Genomic DNA, 19,270 nt, shown 5'->3' with positions numbered 1-19,270 from the left:
TTCCTCTTCCTACCCCAGTTCCCTCTCCTTTCCTGTCTTCTTGAGGCTTCCCTTGTTGCTCAGCCCTGCCCCAGGGCCTTCATTTATTGGGCATCTGGGAAAAAAGGGTTTGACCCACGTGCAAACAAGGCTAAAATGACACCCTGAGGGGCCACCAGCAACTTTTTTTCCAGAGAGACTTGGACAAATGGTATATACAAAAGAAAATGTGTACACATTTTTAAGAAAGGGAAATTGTATTAAAATTGTAATACTCAATACATATTGATAACAAAAGATGAATACAAGGCACTTTTGACTTCTGCAATGACAAGAGGTGCTCAAAGTGGTTACCATCAGCGTAATTTTAATACAGTTTTTTTCCTTTCTTAAAATGTGTATACATTTTTTTGGCACCCTCTGTATATTCTCATGGGAGCACCGTGATACCCCACTGGAGTTACCCACCTCAAAAGGGCCCTAGTGGAGACTGAGGCCAGAGATGCACAGGTATGAAGCCACATCCCAGGCTCCTCTGGTGCCAGCCCCAGACTGCACTACCAAGCTCAACCCTCCGGGTCCCAGTGGGCTTTCTCCAGGCACCAAGGGAGGTGCCTTCCTGCTCCCAGGTCCTGAAAGGCCTCCACCCATCCAGGGCTAGCCCGGGTCCTTGAGCAGAGACTGCTAGGGGCCAGCTTGCTCCGAGTCTGAGAGGGGCATGGGAAGAGGGTCAGAGTGGGCCTTTTTCTCATTCCTGAACCTTGGTGACTGGGTTCCAGCCCAGGAAGAATGGAAAGTATTCCTCGCTATCCCCACCCAAGGCCAGCCCCTTTCTACCCATGAGCCCCACTGGATGGCAAGGCCCTCTCCCCTCTCCTGACCAGAAAGCCTGCAGCCAGTTCCCACAATGCCAAAGCCAACCCATTCTTTAAGGCTCTTCTAGAAGCTGCCACCATAAAGAGACTCTCCCTTCCTAGTTTGCTTTGGCACTGCCCACGCTCTGGCCCTGCAGACCCCGGGCACCATAAGCTTGAAGCTTTTCCCTCAAGGAGCAAGGGCCCCAGTGGCACTACTTTGTTCCCCACCTGCCGTGGGTATTGCTGCTCCCCTCCCCCGGCTACACTCTCAACTCCCCACGGCCCTGTCCTAGTCTCTGCCACCTCCCGTGTCCTCTACCATGCTCAGCAGGGAGGCCTTCGATAAATCCATAGTAAGTGCTCAATAAATTGCAGGCCCTTGGTGAAATAGGAGGGACGGACTCACTGAAGTGCTTGGTCACTCAGTACAAGGCTGAATGAGGTGCTGCCATCATTCATTTGCTGTGCACCTGAGCAGGCAGAGTATGTTGCCTTAACACTGAGCAGGGTTTGTTTCCTATTTTTTTTTTCCCTGTTTGTTTCTTTTTCCACTCAGCACTGACTATGAACTGAAAGAGCAAGGAGGATAGGGAGAAGTGAGTGGCTGGAAGCCTGGGAGAGGGCTCGAGGAAGGGAAATGCTGCATTTCCACCTCAGGACCCGGTATGGACCGAATTCCAGCTCCCCCGAGCACTGAGATGATGGTCTTCAAATTGTCTGAGGATGAATGTGTCTGAGCTTTGGATGCAACCAGACCTACTGGTTATCCCCACGCTACCTTTTTTTTAACTTTATTTCCTGTTTCTTCTTTCTCTGACTGGAGAGCAGCATCCCAAGCCACCCTCAGCCTGTGAGGCATTTACCCGCCAGCAACACAATGGGACAGGCTGGCTGGGTAAAGGCAAGGGAAGGCACGAAGAGGACCTACTGGTTTAGTCACAAACTTTGAGCCAACGGAATATTAGATTCATGGGGCTACTCTGTGATAGTCAAATGAGCTTATTAGAGAAACATGTCATAGAATCCAGGCAGCCTGACTTCACTGGGGGCTCAGTTGTACCAAGGCAGTAATGTAATTTACTGAATAGGCCAGGAAGACAGCTGAGAATCATCGAGAATTCAGGCCGGCCTGGGGACTTGGAGACTTCATGGAGAATGGACTGGGAATTGGCTCTTTTAGGGCCTTCCTTTAAACAGCTTCTCCAGCTTCCGGTAAAACCTTCTGTCTGGGGTCCCCAGAGTCGTTCCTGAACCAACAAGCAGATAAAAAAGGAAGAGGGACTTCTGAGACCTGTTCTGTACCTCCCCCTGAAGCAGCAGGCTGTCCCTTTAGCAAGGTACTATCAGGCGATAGCAGGGGGCTCCTTCCCCCGATAAGCCCTAAACCACACTCAGCCCACAGCAGATCACCTGCCTGCCTACATTTACTGCTGACTGTGGGAGTTCCAGGGGGATCACCTTTGCAGCCTGGTACTTGTCTCTGAGCAGACTGCTTGCCTGACACTAGGGAGAGCAGGCTTTTCCTTTGGGAGTATGATGAGCTCAATTTAGACCCCCAGCAGGCTTCTGAATCCTGGCCCCAGAGAGGCCTGCCACTGAACAAGCAGAAGCTTGATGCTTCAGTAACCTATCTCTGTTACATAAGGCACTGCGCACGATATGAGTCAGAGCCCTCAGGCTGGCCTAGGCCCTGTCTAGTCTGGGAGTGAGGCTAAATGGGAGGTGTGTGTGTGGGGCGGGGGGGGGGGGGGGGGGGGGGAGGGTGTAAGCCAGGAAGGAGCTGCTGGAACCATCTCCCTTCCTCTCACTTCTCACCCACTTCCTCAGGGATAACTGTAGCCAATCACTGGCCTAGAGAGCTCAGGGGAAATCCCAAATCCCGGCCAGACCCCTAAGCTGTGAGCAGCTGCTCTCCATCTCCCCTGAAGAGAAGACAAAAGGAAGCGAGGTGAATACCCAAGGCTGTTCGTGAGTAAATTCTTCCTTCGAGGAAGGATGGGGAAGGTCCCTGTGGTGCTCTGTCCACAGGCAAGGGCCTGATTTCAGGCTGGGCCTATTTGAGGCAAGTGGCTCCCAGGGGAGGAAGGCTGATAGCGTGCCTGGGGCATCAATGACCAAACAGGCTTCCAGCTCTTGTTTCCCCTTAGGCTAGTGTCTGCATAATGGAAAGCTTCCCATTCAGTCTCCTGTGCTGGCGGTGATCTCACACCTCTTAGACTGTTTCCAAAAGAGCGATAGCTACTTTGGGGCAGGGGTTTCCAGCTAGAAGGTAGAAGTGAATTTGTCTTGCCTGCTGATAAGATTCTCTCCTGCTTGAGTTCAGATTTGCAAAAGCTTGCTTTCTACTCTCACAGACCCCCATCTCATCCCCACCCAGACGCCTTAACTAAGCTCGACAATGGCCTCCATAAGCCATTTTCCCTGCCCTGCCTCCTTACCTAACCTGCTTTGAGACTTGAGATCTAGCCTTCTGACCTTCACAAGGTTCCCATTAGTCCATGGGGTTGTGTAGAGGGCCTGCTCTGCCAAAGCTGCGGACCCACAGTGAAGCCCTAACCCTTCTCCCATTATTGCAAGTATTGGGACAGCACAGCATGCCCTGGGCCATTATTGCTCTCTTCATCTAAAAGGGACATTTTGTCTTTTTGACCCCGGTGGTCATGGAATGCTCTCCCTTGAGTGCACCAAGCACACAGAGTGCCCCACCAAATGGCCCCACGCTTCATTCCCACTCAGCGTGTTGGCTTCTCTGGGGCTCAAGAGGCTATATTGCATGAGACCAACCACTTAGTTATGTAAACTCAGCCAGCCATTGCCGATTACGGCTTTGTAGTTATATTGAGGGATGTCTTACATAAGAGGAGAAAGTTCAGGTAGAAGCAGAATTGTGATGAGCAAACACAGCACAACGGCCACCACCAGGTGCAGACACGACCGCCCTCATTCCTCCCAGCCAGCCCAGAAGGTGGGGGCAAGGGCTCTGCTGAGCTCCATCACTCAGGGGACCCAGAGACCCTAGCAGTCGTGGCCAGACACATCCATCTCCATTGACTCAGACTCCCTGGCCTTCAGGACCTGTTTTGGAAAGGAGCCAACACTCTACCTGGAATTGAGAGTTTGCTAGTTTATCTGGAAGTGCAAATATAAGCAAGAGTGTTAACCTTCTCTTCAGGCGGAGAGGGAAAATAAGGTCACCCTGGAAAGAGTTATTTTCTGAAGTGTGGACTCACATGGGTCCACTCCTGGCAAACTGGAGAAGCAGGTAAACGTCATGCTCTGGTCCTGCCACTTTTCCTTAAGAGCATGAACCTTCCATCCAGGCCTCCCAAGCTCTCATGCTGTCCAGAGCCCCACACTGCAGCAGGCCTTTCATGGACTCTAGCCTCGATCCCTACCCCTCGTCTCCAAACTTGGCTTTCCCACGTCCCATTCCCAGAGAACCCTACTCCCTGTGAGCCGTCACCCTGAATGAAGGATGAACAAATCCACACAAAGCAGTCAATGATGAGTAAAGATGTCACTCGTTAGTCCTTTAAAAAGTGAGCCCTGGGACACAAACCAGGGTAGACCCTGGTCATTCATGAGCGAGACACACTAAGACTTTTGCCTGTCCCTTATTCATGAGCATCCAGAAAATACATCATTTCTCCCATAAAACTTGTATTTCCATCACTTTGTTAAACTTCTTAGCTCTCTTTACATTATAATCACTAGCACCAGCAGCTGACTCAGGTAGGGGGGCATTCTCTTCAAAGAAACAGACATTTGCTCCTTTCATGAGAGTTACTATATTTCTGTGGACTGACTATAACCAGAGGACCACAAAATTGGGTTGAAAAGTAGGTGCTGGGCAACTCCAGTCCTAGGAAGAGACCCAAAAGAATCGAAAGAAGGGACTCAAAAAGATAACTGTACACCAATGTTCATAGCAGCATTCCTCACCGAAGCCAACAGGTGGAAATAACCCAAGTGTCCATGGACGAATGAATGGATAAACAAAATGTAGAATATCTATAAATTCGAATATTATTCAGTCATGAAAAGAAATGAAGCACTGATAGATGCTACAACATGGACGAACCTTGAAAACATGATGCTAAGTGAAAGAAGCCAGATACAAAAGGCCACATATAATATGATTCTACTTATATGAAATAACTAGAATAGGCAAATTCAGAGACAGAAAGTAGACTAGAGATTACCAGGGGCTGGAGCAAGGGGAGAAGGGGGAGGTTATTGTTTAATAGGTACAGAGTTTCTGTTTGGGATGATGACGAAGTTCTGGAATTGGATAGTGGTGATGATTGCACAACACTGTGAGTGTACCTAATGCCACGGAATTATATACTTAGCATGGTTAGAGTGACACATTTTGTTATATACAATTTACTTCTCTATGTGTAATATATGCATATGTAATACACAGACAGTTTATATACATTATATATATGGTAGGTGTGCTGGTGGAGCACTAGAGTCACTCGTAGGCTGCTTAGCACATAGAATTCCCATCTGTGCCTCAGCAAAAAGACAGTTTCTTTTATATTGAGATTCTGATGAGGTACCCAAACCAGGAATGTTAAGTTGCAAATGCATTTGTGTTTTTAATAGGAAATGTGCCTTAATCTAAGAGTGCCTATTCTTTGTCAGACCACTAGGCACTCAGGAAATAGTTATTTTAAATTACCTTGGGCTAGGGAAGGACTTTTGAAGCTTGATACCAAAAGCAAAAATCACAAAGGCAAAGAAAGGCAGGCTTAACCACACAGAAACTCAAAACCTCTCAACAGCAAAGAACTCCATCGTCAAAATCAAATGTCAAATTAGGTGACAAAGGGTTGCAATCTCTAATTCAGGGTTTCTCACGGTGTGGTCCACATACCACTGTGCTATGGCAGAGGAGTTTTAGATGGTACCTGGACAGAGAACTGAATCCTAGAGTATGAATTTAGGCACTACAGCAAGCAGGCAGGAGAGTAGTTTTGCCCCTCAAGTCATACCATGTAAGTAGCTACGTCCTCAGAAGTCAGGTCCAGGAATATACATTTATGAAATCATGAATTCTAAGACTCACTTAGAGAAGCACGAATATTTATTTATGCAATAAATTTTTCTTGGAAACTTGATCTCTCCCCTTACAACTATATATCAACCCAACAGGGAAGGTTAAATGAATCTAGCATACATAAAACAATTAGAAATTTTTGCTATTGTTGTTTTCTGAGCATCTAAGTGTGGGAACTAGTTGGTGCCAGTTGGTAGGCTTAAAGGTAGGCTCCGAGGGCTTTTAGAGCTGAAAGGGAGCTCCAATTCCGAATATCTCAGACTATCCTGGGCAGGTGTGCTCAGGGACTGAAGGCAGGATAGAGCTGATTAAGAAGTTAAGGGGGGTGAGGGGTGGGAGATGAGGGTAAGGGGGATCAAATATATGGTGATGGAAGGAGAACTGACTCTGGGTGGTGAACACACAATGGGATTTATAGATGATGTGATACAGAATTGTACACCTGAAATCTATGCAATTTTACTAACAATTGTCATCCCACTAATGAAAAAAAGACGTTAAAAAAAAGAAAAAAAAATCAGAAGTTTTGGATAAAATCTTAGAAATAAATTTGAGGTTACAACAACAACAGAATACGGCAAAAGCTCCCCTTTCCGCTTGCTACACCTTACTGATCAGAGAATTAAGGCCCCTCAAATTTCACCTTTGCCAGTTTTTTTATAGGCTACATTTAAATTGGAAGTTTTAGCTGTTTGCCCAGCATATTTTATTTGCCGCCTAAGTTTTCCAGTTTTAGAAGCATATTCAAATGATAAGGTGGAGTCCCCTTATAATAGGGTGACAAACTATCCCCGTTTCCCAGGGCTGTTCAAGTTTGAGCATCGAAAGGCCTGTGTCCCGAAACAGGATAGTTGGTCACCCTACCTAATAAGCACATTTTAACCATTTGGTTAGTCTCTTGGCTAATATTTACCTCTGCTTAACAATTCTTTCTTAATAGACAAGTCTTTAGTGTCTGACTGATCTTTAGAGTTTTGCTCTGCTTTTCATTGTGAGGCATTGGGCAAGTTCCTTAATTTTCCCAAGCCTCAATTTCCTTCATTATAAAATGAAGAAGGGTGACAATAGCACCCATTTCATTGTGTTGGTCTAAATATTAAATGAAATTATGCAGACATAATGCTTAGTGCATACTGCAAATGCCCAGTAAGTGTTAGCTATTAATCTATTATAGTTATTAGTTACCTAACATAAGATCGAAGGGATGCAGTTTAAAACACACCTCACAATCCTTTAGCGACACCATTTACATACCAACAAACCGCATGCTCATTGCCACTGATTCACGTGTATATACACAGCACTATGCATCAGGACTTCTTCCAGGCTATTAGAGTTACACATGTGGTTCAAACCAAAAAAAAAAAAAAAAAAAAAAACGCATTTAAATTTTAAATAAGGATTTCCCAAGACTAGTTTAAAGTTGTTAAATCTTTACATTTTATAATTGTTACACTAACGATTAAGCAGTCATCTAACCAAAACAAAACAAAACCAAAATCCTTTATTGAGTAATGGCTGTATAACTGGAAATCCAGGGAAAACCAACCCTAATCCAGTATAAAATACAACCCTACCCTCAAATTGCTTATATTCTGTGTTCCAAGGACACCAAGAGCTAAGTTTGGAGGGAGGGACAGGTCAAAGCAGACAAACCAGATAGAAATCAAGAATGTGCCCCGCCCTTCCCTCCCAAGAATATAGGAGCCCTTCCAGTAGGGAAATGGGCTGCAAATGGGCTGCAGGGGAGGGGGGGAAGAGAAGCAAGGAGAGTCTCCTCTCCGGGAGAAGAGGTGGCCTTCAAAGTAGACAAGTTAAAAGAAAAAGACACCCAAGCAGGAATTTGAAATATCACATCATTAAATAGAATAGAAGTAAAAATGATGGCTTAGGTATAAAGATAGAAACCCAGGGAATAAATGAAGAAAGAGGAAATTTTCACTCAGGAGAAGACTGTCCAGCTTAGATATTGGAGAAGTGCCGTGACCAAGCAATAACGGTCTCCTACTATTACTAAGGAGCATGTTGCTCTGGGCAAATCCTAAACCAAATTCAGAATCCCCAATCTCTAAGGTCCTAGTTGCCAAGAGAAAAAAATGCAAGAATGCTTCATCCTGCTAGAACTGGAAGGCTATCACCACAGGACCCTGTCACTTCCCAGCCTCAAGGAAGGGCTTGCTGTTCACTGCTTAGCTATTTGGAACCAACCAAGAGTCGCTGTGATCCCAGGAGGCAGGGTGCTCAGGTTCATTCACCTTCCCAATAATTTGCCCTGCTCCCTCCACCAGTGCCCCCATCCCTACTCTGTAGCATTTCTAGGCATTGCCAAGAACCAAGCATCAATAGATAGGTGTCAATGGACCAGGTGACAAAGGAGGTCTTTCTGTTCAAGCAACCCAGACAACCAGAAAGCCTCCCAAGATGTGGCACAAGAGAACACTTTGATCTTCGGCTCTCAGCCTCACACCTCACTCACCTAGATCTGACTTTCGCAGGCCCAGAGCCTAGGAACCAAGCTGGGGAAGTGTCCCCTCTTACACATCATCAAGGACATTTGGGGCAGTTTCTCTCCCAGTTGAAAGAGTGCAAATGTGACAGGTGCTGTTTCCAAGTGTCTCTGCCAAGCCCCCCCCCCCCCCTACCAAGCCCATACCAAGCCCAGCTGGATTGTTAGGAGCCTGTCAGGGCTTTTGCTCGGCAGGGTTACAGCATCTGTGGTCTGAATACACTTGTAGTAATCTTTCACCAGAAATGAAGATTCCTTAGAAATCTGTTCATACGCGGCCTGGTTTCTTTGAGAAAATGAGATAAATTGATGCCTAAAGTGAAATAATAGATGAGAAAGGGCTTTGATGGCATTGAAAATGCCTGAGAAATACAACTTGTTATGATAATGCTAACAAAGTCAGCAGCCCTGCTGCCCCTCCTGGAACTTCTGGAGCTGAGGAGGCAAACAGTCTGAGCACTGACTGAAGGTAGTTCCTGCCTATCTCGATAGCCTTTAAAATGTTCTATTGGTACCTCTCTGAAAAGCCGTCCAATTATTCAAATATTCTATTCAAATATTCACAATTTCTTATTAGCTTGTCTGAGCACACACCACCTGCCCATGACCTGGAATCTCAGAACAAGAAGGAACCTTAGAGACCAGAGAGGTCAGGTGACTTGCTGAGGCTCACACAGTGAGGTAGAGCCATGACTTGTATTCCACACACTCCAGGTCTCCCACAGAAGGGTTCTCTTTTTTGTACATAACCTGCATCTTTGAGAAAAAATAAAATCCACCCTGTCCACACACATGCACGCACGCTGGTGCCCTGTTCCCATGGCTCCAAGAACACCAAACTCACAGAGGGGTGGCTGGCTTTCCTGAAGTTGCCTCCTTTGCCCCAAAATGGCCACAGTTGTCCCGCCAAAGACTGGCTCTTACCAAAGTGTCTCAGACTAGAGGACAGCAGCCACTTTGGGGCTTCCCACTGTGTTTCTCCCCTCCCTTATCCTGTCCTTGCCCTTCAGCAGGATTTCTAGAAAGTCTGAACACACAACGTGTGATGACATGGATTCATCCACTCTTTCATCCTAGGAAGCTCTCTGAGGCTGCTTTTAGCCATCATCGGAAATTGAAAGCTGTGATCCATAGAGGGGGTGGGGGTCCTCCCATCCAGAGTCTCAAGAAATTCTCACCGGTCTCTTAATTTTTCTTGTTCCCCATCCGCCCACACATCAGCAGCTGTTTCATTTGTCTTGACATTTTGCTTGTCCTCACTGTCAGTCAGGGCCACTCAGTAATTTAGATGCCCTTGCAGTTTCAGTCGGAGTTTGCATAGGTAGTTAGAAATGGGCTTCTGAGAACGCTGGGACTCAGATCCCAAGAGCATCCCCGGCAGAATCTCCAAAGTGATGGCGGAAATTGTGCATTGGAGGAAGGGGTGCCGCCAGCTACCCCCATACCATCCAGGGCTCTGGTCACCTTCTAGACTCCAGCACCTCCTTAGGAAAGCCTCTGCAGGAACCCTTCAAAACAGAGCTCCCACCTGCTAGGAGTCCCCTCAACCCCATAAGGATCCTGGGGAGCTTTAGGGTCCAGTCACAGCAACCTGTGAGCCCGACCTCCCCAGTGTCCCGGTGGCCCCTTCTGTCAGGTGAGAGTCCAGCACAGGCTGGTGCGACCCCAGACGCGTGCCCACCCATCTGGCCGGCCACCCACCTGTGGAAGAAGAGCAGGATGGACAGCATGGTCTGGTCGATGTTGCGGTTGCAGATGCCCTCGTTGAGAAGGTAGCAGGGGTCCCGCAGCACCGGCTCTAGCGAATCCTGCCGCATTATGCTGTTGAGCTTGTCGGTGTTGAGGTTCTCGAAGATCAGCTTCTCTTGCAACTGCCGAAAGTTGCTCACGGTAGGGCTGCCGGGGTTGTTGTTCTCCCCGCTGCTGTCTCCCAGCCCGCTCCGGTGGGCCAGGTCCAGACAGCAGTTGCAGCAGTCGAGACCGACAGGTGAGCGGCAGTCGGTCTTGGGCCGGGCCATCTTCTCAGGCTCAGGGGCAGCCTGACCTGCCAGGTCGGGGGCGGCTGGCAGGTGCGCGCCCGCCGGGCTGTCCTGAGGGGACTCCAGGGTGTCTGGAAAAGACAAGCTGCGAGAAGAGTTGGAAATTAGCGCCTCCAGCCAACCACCCTCGGATCGGCCCCCTTCTGGCTGTGCTGCTCCGGGTACGAACAGAAACAGCTGGATAAACAGTTCGGAGCGGATCCTTGGGGCTCACTTCCTTCTCTTCCTCCTCCTCCTTTTCCCCCTTCACTAGAGGCCCGGGCCGTCCCCCGAGGTGCCGCACGCGGCCCCAACGTTGTCCCAAGTTTCCCAAGTGTGATCGGGGCTCGGGGCGGACCTGTAGCAGCAGGAAGGGCGGGCAGCACGGCCGAGGGAAAGTCGAGGCGCGCCCTCGTTCCCTCCTCCTTGATCCCTCCCTCCCTGGCTCAATGGCTCGCCCTCTCTCGGGTTCCCTTGGGCTGTGCCGGCTGAACGGTGGCAGGAGCGGAGCGCGAGTGAGCCAGCGAGCGAGCTGCACGCCCAGGAGCCCGCACGGGCCTTGACAGCCAGTAAATTACCCCCGGGGGGCCGGCAGAGACTGCTCCTGCGCCGCTATCCCGGCGGGCTCCGGCCCCACGGCCTGCCCCCAACCCCCAGCTCCGCCTCACCCACACGCCCTCACACCCACACGGTGGCTCACACCTTCGCCCGCTCTCGGGGGAGCCCGGCCCCGCTCTCCCTCCCTCTGGGCGCCCAGCGTCTGGGCTCGGGTTCTCTCGCCGCTCACGGCGCATCCTCCGCCAGAAATCTACGAACCGCCGGACTGGGGCCGCCGCGCCGCCCCGCTCTCGAGCTCGGCGGGAGGGCAAATGTCCCTCGTCCCATCGCGGACGGGTCCCCCTACAGGAGAGACGCCGCCCTCGAGAGCCCGTCTAGTTACAGTCTTAAAACCGCCGCCCTCCACAAGTCTCTTTTCGGGGGTTGCGAAGCAAAAGCCTGGTTTCGAAGGGTGAAGGGAACGGCTGCCCCTGAAGAGAGTCTGAGCGTGCCAGGCACACATCAGGAGGACCCAATAAACGTCTTAAACAAAACTCACAGAAGCACGCTCAAACTCTCCTCGCTTTTTGTCCCTGTCTTCTCACTTCACTTATGTCCGTCCCCCCCCCACTCACTCTCTCCTCTCTTCCCTGAACCCCAACGGAGGCGATCTCCGTCCTAGCTTCCGGGAATGCCAGCTCCCCCGGCCAGCTCCCCGCTGCCCGGCCCCTTCTCCCTCCCTCGCTCTTCTCTCTTCCCCATTCGCCCCCTTCCCCCGGCCCCGCTCCCTTCCCTCTGCACTTCTTATCCCTGTCTTTCTTTTCTCTTTCTCTCTCTTTACCCGTTTCGCTCTTCCCTTTCTTTTTGCCCCCTTTCTTTCCTTATTTCTTTTTCTCTTTTTCCGTATTTCCTCATCTACCCCTTCTCGCGCTGGTTCTTTTTCTCTCCTCAAGGTCTTCCCCCTTCGTTTCCCTCATTTTATTTTCCCCTCGCTTTCCTCACCTCAGCACTCCCTCTTTCTCCTCAGTTTTGTCCATTTCTCCTCACTTCATTTTAGCTTCCCCTATTTTCCCAAACTTGCTCTCTTTCTTTTCTGACCCTTACCCTCTCAAGACACGTAGTGACGCGATTTGTGAGCACTGAGGGGGGTGTCGTGAAACTGCCGGTTGTGGCTAGAGCTGAGGTAAGGTGAAAGGGCAGATTTGCGGAGAGCGAGGCAGGCCGGTGCCCTGGGTCATACCCGCGCTGTACAAGATGTGGGGATGTTCTGGGTGGGCAAGCGGTAGACTTCCAGGACTTACACACGTGGACTACTTTGACTACATAGAAATCAATAATTATTGGTTCCTGAAAAGAGTTCAAAATATTCATGATGTTCAGTTTTCACATAAAACTCAAATGGATTTTCGTTTCAGTCAGCACTCCCCACCCCCCTTCAGCTCGCTTCATTCACAAGCCCACGGCCTTAGCCATAGAGCAGTACGTACTGCCACCTTGTGGTCAAGACGTCGAACATTTTCTGCCTGCGGCGAGGAGTTAGATCTTTGGGAGACGCCACCGGGGTTGCCTCCTACTGGAATTCACACCGCATTGGTTCTGAGAGCAGCAGGAAAAAGAAGGTAGATACTTTACACTAGCAAGCTGAACACCTGGACATTAATCAGGGCAGAGCCACCCTCTTTCTCGTGGAGCTTCGCTTGCCTGAGTCCCTGTAGGTCGGGCTTCCACAGATTTGAAATTCCTTCCAGGTGCCACAAGCATCAACCCTGTGATTAGGAGCAAAGGGCTGCCAACAAATGCCTGTTCCCAAGTGTTTCCCCGAAAATAAGACCTAACCGGAAAATAAACCCTAGCGTGATTTTTCAGGATGACATCCCCTGAACATAAGCCCTAATGCGACTTTTGGAGCAAAAATTAATATAAGACCTGGTCATATTTTGGGGGAAACACGGTATATGGGATCTATAAGGCTCTGTGGGTCTTATATGTGCCTCCCCCCTCCTCTTGCCCCCCTGTCCCTCCTCCTCCCCCTTTCTCCCTTACCCCCTGACCACCTCCACAGTTTGCGGAAATAGAGGGAGGGCAGTCCTCTACTCTGCTGTAGGGGCCAGAAAACCAGAAACAAGCTACAGCCCTGGCTCCTGACAGAATCCCAAATCAGAGACGAAAGAGGCATTTGGAGGTCACTGACCAGACCAGTGCAAAGAATAGGGTCCTTGAATTCTCACTGACCGCTGAGGATTCGGTTTGCTCTCTCAACAGCCAATCCTTTAGATGAATTAATTCCCTTCTTTTTCGTTGCCTTTTTTTTTTAACTGATGTGTTAATTTCCCCTTCTCTTCTTCACTGACTTTTTTTTTTTTAATGTTCTTGGGTAAAAGCCAGAGGAGGTAGTAGAATATGAAATTTCATATGTGTTGGGTAGACTTATAGCCACTGAATTGTTTTTAATTACAGTGTTTATGATTTTCCCTCTTGTTTATAGTTATTTTATGTTAAATGTTATAACAAAATATATTGGTTCTATAAATGTTTATTTAAGTTGTGTTTTGAGAACTGCTGGGGCCTTTTGCGTCTAGACTTGCCTGTGTCCTCTTATCTTTGTGCATAACCTTGGGACGAGGCCCTGGTGGAAGTATTTCCTTCTTGGCATTTGGCACCATTAAACTCAAGATTTTGTCCCCTTGACATTTCTCTTGTTGTAGTCCTTGCTCTCAAGCAGTATTGTTAATAATTCAGTACAGCTTTGCATACTATATCCAGGCTGATGAAGAGCAAACATAACTTAGATATAGAAAAATCTAGATAGTTCAGAGATAGAGTTCAGAAAGCTGTCATGTGTTTGCATACAAGTCCAGCTTGTATTGGCATATAGCCTACCTCCATGGGACAGGGCTTTCTCGGCTCCTCTCTGTGGAGGCTTGCTTTCTTCACATACATTGTGTTGGGTAGAGAGACTTCCAAGCAGCAAAAAGGTTTCTGCATAAACCCGGCCAGCAGAGGGGGTTTCCACTTCCAGACAGAGCTGCTGGCTTTCTGGGTGGAGCAGAAAGCAGATACACAGGACACCTCCTTCTCTGATGGACTGATTCCACACTTACTCTGCACTTGCCCTGTGCCAGGTACAGGGTTAGTGGAGATTCAGAGGTAAAGAAGACACAGACCAAGCCCACAAATAACTCGGTCTAACTAGCAAAACAGATACACAAACAGATAAAAACAGTACTAATGGGAAGTGATGATGGAGACCTGGTGTGTGGGGGGAGGGGTCGGGGAGCACATGCTGTGGGAAGGTGGAGGAGGGGTTAGCTCTGAATGGCAGGAAGGGCAATCAAGGTGGAGAGAGTGGAGAACAGAGGCCTGAAGGTGAGAACAGCATGTATTCTGGGGGCCAGGTGGGGATCACAAAGCAGGTCACTGTTGCTGGAGAAAAAGATGTAAGAGATGGAACAGTGAGAGTGGAGGCTGGGAAGGGATCAGGGACCAGGACTCAGGGAACCTCGTGTGATACATTAAGGGAATCCTCCCACTTCACAAGTTTGCCATGCATTTAGCAATCATTAAGAAGAAGAATAGAAAAAAAAAAAAAGAACAGATAGCATTTATTGAGTCTCGCCTATATGCCAGGTACTTTACATGTATTATCTCATTTAGTCCCCAAAACAACCCTATGAAGTAGGTATTATGATTCCAATGATGAAATGGTCTTGGGAAAAGATAAAGAAGCTCTCTGGTCACATAAGCAATAAGTAGTGGTGTTTGGATTTGAACCCACAGTTTTCTGACTTCAAAGTTTGTGCCTTTAACCATTCGATGACTTTTTAATGATGGGTTTACCAAACATTTACAAAGCATAACATCTGTTTTAAAAAGATTGCGTACTCAAAAAATGCAGCTCAAGGATTTACTGACTAATACATTTAAAGGCTTTTTATTTATGCTGTGGAGAACCGGGAAGGAAATTGACAAATCCGGTATAATAATTAATATTATAATAGCTGAATTTTTGATTATCTACGGTGTGCCAGGCACTGTGCCAAGTGCTTTACATGGTACTGTATCATCCAATTTAATTACCACAACCATCCTGTGAGTTAGATAATCCGATCATCCCCACTAAGAGATGAGGAGACTCAGGCATATAGCACATCTAGAGAATAGGTGGCTGCCCTCTATGCACTTCCAGTCTAGTTAGGTCCAAGTTAAGGTGCACAACAGTGATTTTTAGGCAAGGTAATTTCCCTGCCATCGATATTCAATTTGATCAACCTTTCTTACCTGAGGAAGGCACGTTACCTTTCTTGAAACTGCATAATTGTTCATCACAGATTTGTACACTATTATAGCTAATAAGGGTTTAAAAACATCTACATCAGGGGTTCTTAACCTTTTTGTGTGTGCTAAGGACCCCTTTGACAGTATAGTGAAGCCTATGGACCCTTTCTCAGATCAAGGTGTCAAAACAATGTTTTTACATATGTCGTGCGGGGCGGCCTGCGGGGTCTCTAGTCCTGCTCCCCACATAAGAACGCAGGATGTGGCTAGGCCAAAAAGGAACACCCACGGAGCCATAGGTAGGGGAGTCATACCACTATAGTCTCACTGGAGGCTGGATTCACACAACGTGCGACCTGCTGTCCGCTTTTCTGCCAACCGACCGACTCCCCTCCTCAGCACAGCCGCAGCAGTTATATCAGTGGCCAATTGGCTAACCGGCTACAGCTGACGGCCAACTAGCCACAGCTGACGGCTATCTACTACCCCAGCCAACACTTTTCCACTTGAGGCCGAGAGCCTGGAAACTGCTCTCCAGGGCTTTGTCCCCACACTCCACCCCTACAAGGTCTCGCCTCACAATCTACATGACAAGTGTCTTCCGTGAGGGTCCTTGTGCCTTATTAGGCTGCAGGCACCCGACCACACAACACCCAAAAACTTGACGGATAAGCCAGGGCCTTGGACCTTTTCCTCATTCACCGCCCAGCCGCGTGACTTCGGGTGGCAGAGAAGAGAGGGAGCTGCTTACTCTAAATCTGAAAGAGAATCTGATGTTAATAAAATATCATTGACATAATGAAACAAGGCCACAGAGGACGGGCGATCCCACTGTGCCAAATCCTGGGCCACGAGCCCGTGGTAGATAGTGGGGCTGTGCAAGTATCCCTGTGGAAGGACTTGAAAAGTCCACTGCCGCCCGTCCCAAGTAAAAGCAAACTGCTCTTGACACTTGGGTGCAATGTCAATGGAGAAAAAAGCATTGGCCAAGTCCACTACATAGTGATATGTCCCCAGGCGGACAGTCAGACGATCCATCAAATCGTGAATTGAAGGCACTGCAGTGTGCAAAGATGGTGTCACCTTATTTAACTACCTATAGTCCACAGTCATTCGCCAAGTCCCATCTGGCTTCTTGAAAGGCTAGACTGGGGAGTTAAAGGGACTGTGCGTCGGCCTCACAATTTGTGCCTTCTCCAATTCCAATATTGTAGGACCAATCTCCTCCTGCCCTCCTGGCAGGCGGTACTGTCACACTGTAACCACGCACCAGGGCTGTGGCAACACTTGAGGAGGGTGGTGAGCATGCCCACATGTCACCGCTTTCACCACCGAGATCCGGAGACGGAACTCTCCTACCGACGACGTCTGTAAGCTGAGGCCATGTAGCACGTCCACCCCTAGAATATACTCCGGAACGGGGGAGACATAAACCTTGTAGGTACGAGGGGGAAGCCTTCTTATACCCAGTGGTAAGGAAACAGCTTTTACAGCCACAGTCTTTCCCCCGTAGCCATCAAGGCAGATTGCTGGTTCGGGGAACAGTTCTGGGTTCCCATAAACAAGACTGCAGTCTGCGCCAGTGTCAACTGGGGCCAAAACCCTCTGCACATTAGAAGGGGACGAATGTATGGACAGTTCCACGTGGGGCCTTCGGTCCCTGCTCGTCCCCTCTGACCGGGTACCTTGGCCCCACCCCTAATCAAGCTGGAAGGAGTCGGCCTCAAGCGGCCGCAGGAAGTCCTGGAGGGACACTGGTCGTGCTTTCCCAGACTTCTCCTTTAGGCTTCTCCGGAATTGCTGTTCCGGATGCAACTGCTTCCAAAGTTCCAACAACAGTGCATTGGGTTGTCGGTCCATTTTCTCCCAATTGACCCCTGCTGCCACGAGATCACGTCACATCTGTGCGCGTGTTACTCTCTGAGGCCCGCGACCTCACCCCTTTACTTTTGATTTGGGCTTCCAGGTCTCAACTGCGTGGACCTCCTGTCTTAACTTCCTTCGCCTCTGGCTCTCAACATCCCCTAGGGTGGCCATGGCAGTTGTAACTTCATGGATCTGTTGCCCCATATAGGGCGTAAAAATGGCAACCAAGGGTCCAAAAGCACTCGCAGGTGCAGTATCCAAAACCAGATCTCTCATAGTGGCTGTAAAAAGCTCGTCATCCGGCCCTTGCATGTTAGGGTTAAAAATAGCATGTCTCATACCCATTTCACGGATGATTTGCGTAAGTTCTGTATATGACTGCCATTGACTCACAGTGTCTGGCAGTTCGCCATCCTGTCCCCATACTGTGCGTACCGCAGCAGTGAGCCACTCCATTAGAGTGTGGTTGCCCTGGTCTTGGGCCAACCTATGGCAGTTCTGTAACCTTTGTCGCAGGGACAGATGCACTGTCACAAAGGCTAGCTTTTCCATTTCGCCTGGGGAGCAGAGAATGTTGTCTGCTCTCTCATCCCATAAATATAATAGCCAAGCAGAGACTGGCGCTCCAGGGCGCTGTCTGTACCGCCTCCCCAGCTCCTGCAACTCAATGGGAGTGTAAGGGGTGTAGGTTGTGAACTCAGTCACAGCTGGGTTGCCTGCAGCAAGGCCCTTGAAGCCCAAAGGTTGCTCACGTTTTACCTTTTGCTTCAAGATTGGCCGGGCTGGGGGATTGGGAGCTACATTGTCTCCACTTGCTTTCTCTACCTCTGCCTCAGAGTCTCCACTGTGGGGCCCCTCTTCTAACAGGCGGACCCGAGCTTCCAGCGCTTCCAACCAGGACACCTGGTGCGGCACCTGGGCCATTTCATTAAGAGCATTTTCCGTGTTGAGACTCAAGGCCGTGACGAACATCCGGACCACGCGGCCAGCTGTACCCTTCGCCTCGTCCAGGCAACCGCTCAGCCAGAGCCTGCAGGGCCCTCTCCAAGCTGGCCGGAGAGCCATCCATGTCCTCCCACCCCTCCTTGGGGGTCCAACTCCTGAGAACAGTGGCCACCGGACACCACACACTGTGTGGGAGCCACCTGTCCTCCTGCCCAGAGTCAGACGCCATTCCTACCTGGTTGGAATCTCGCTCACCGTGCCAGGTGTCTGAGTGGGTGGAGGCCTCTGCGGAAGATGTCCACAACCCTCGGAGCTTAAGGCCGCAGCAGATCACCAAAATGAAGGCAACGCCGTCCATGGCCAAGAGGGTGGTGTGCCAGCTGGAGGCTTGAGTCTCCCCGGCAGACCGCTCCTACCGTTCCCTGTGTCGCTCCTCATGGGCCTCCCGAAGCTGAGCTGTCACACGCACAAACCGCTCCACCATGCTTCAGTAGGTTGTGGCCGGCACCGTACCCTGCTTACGAAACTGAGTTTTTATACGCATAAACTGCTCCAGTACATTCCAGAGAGTTTTGGCTGATACCACACCCTGCTCGCTACGCCATTTGTCATGCAGGACGGCCTGCAGGGTCTCTGCTCCCGCTCCCCACATAAGAACGCAGGACATGGTGAGGCCAAAAAGGAACACCCACGGAGCCATAGGTAGGGGTCTTCACGGAGACCACTATGGTCTCACTGGAGGCTGGATTCACACGACGTGCAACCTGCTGTCCGCTTTTCTGCCAACAGACCAACTCTGCTTGACTCCCCTCAACTCTCCTTGACTCGACCTCCCCAGCGCAGCCGCGGCAGTTATACTAGTGGCCAATGGCTCAAGGGTTACAGCTGTCGGCCAACTCGCCACAGCTGACGGCCATCTACTACCTGAGCCAGCACCCCTCCACGTGAGGCCGAGAGCCTGGAAACTGCTCTCCGGGGCTTTGTCCCCACTACATATATAAAATAAAGTGCGTAGGATTACAAAGGAACTCAATTATACTGTTATGCAATTATCAAAATATTAAAGAGAAAATTACTTGTTATATAAGTACTTGTTATTAATATAGTAAATAACAAGTTCTAAATGCAGCTCTGATAATCATGGTAACTTCAAGGTAATGATGAGTGTAAAAATAAAGACACCTGTGTTGACATGAAATTGTTTTCTACTGGTAACAAAGTC

At 49.3% G+C, this 19,270-nt stretch overlaps 1 protein-coding gene across 3 annotated transcripts in view; it reads right to left on the bottom strand.

Annotated features, from left to right (window-relative positions):
* The window catches only part of TSC22D3 (TSC22 domain family member 3), a 61,761-nt gene extending 50,148 nt beyond the window's left edge, over positions 1–11,613 (bottom strand). The window contains exons 1-2 of one of the 3 annotated variants that reach the window (XM_033107045.1): positions 11,598–11,613; positions 10,109–10,531 (exon numbers count right to left, since the gene is read on the bottom strand). In XM_033107045.1, the coding sequence (XP_032962936.1) occupies positions 10,109–10,425 (317 nt within the window). In that variant the 5' untranslated portion in view covers positions 10,426–10,531; positions 11,598–11,613. Of the gene's footprint in view, positions 1–10,108; positions 10,532–10,783; positions 10,987–11,127; positions 11,282–11,597 lie in introns of those variants that run through there. The other 2 variants (XM_033107040.1, XM_033107063.1) reach the window with 2 other exon arrangements.
* Between the last annotated feature and the right edge of the window lie 7,657 nt (positions 11,614–19,270).

The sequence above is a fragment of the Rhinolophus ferrumequinum genome, chromosome X (genome assembly GCF_004115265.2).
Source record: "Rhinolophus ferrumequinum isolate MPI-CBG mRhiFer1 chromosome X, mRhiFer1_v1.p, whole genome shotgun sequence".
Taxonomy (NCBI): Eukaryota; Metazoa; Chordata; class Mammalia; order Chiroptera; family Rhinolophidae; genus Rhinolophus; species Rhinolophus ferrumequinum.
The sequence above is the reverse complement of the archived record's forward strand: the minus strand, read 5'-3'. Positions and strand labels throughout refer to the sequence as shown.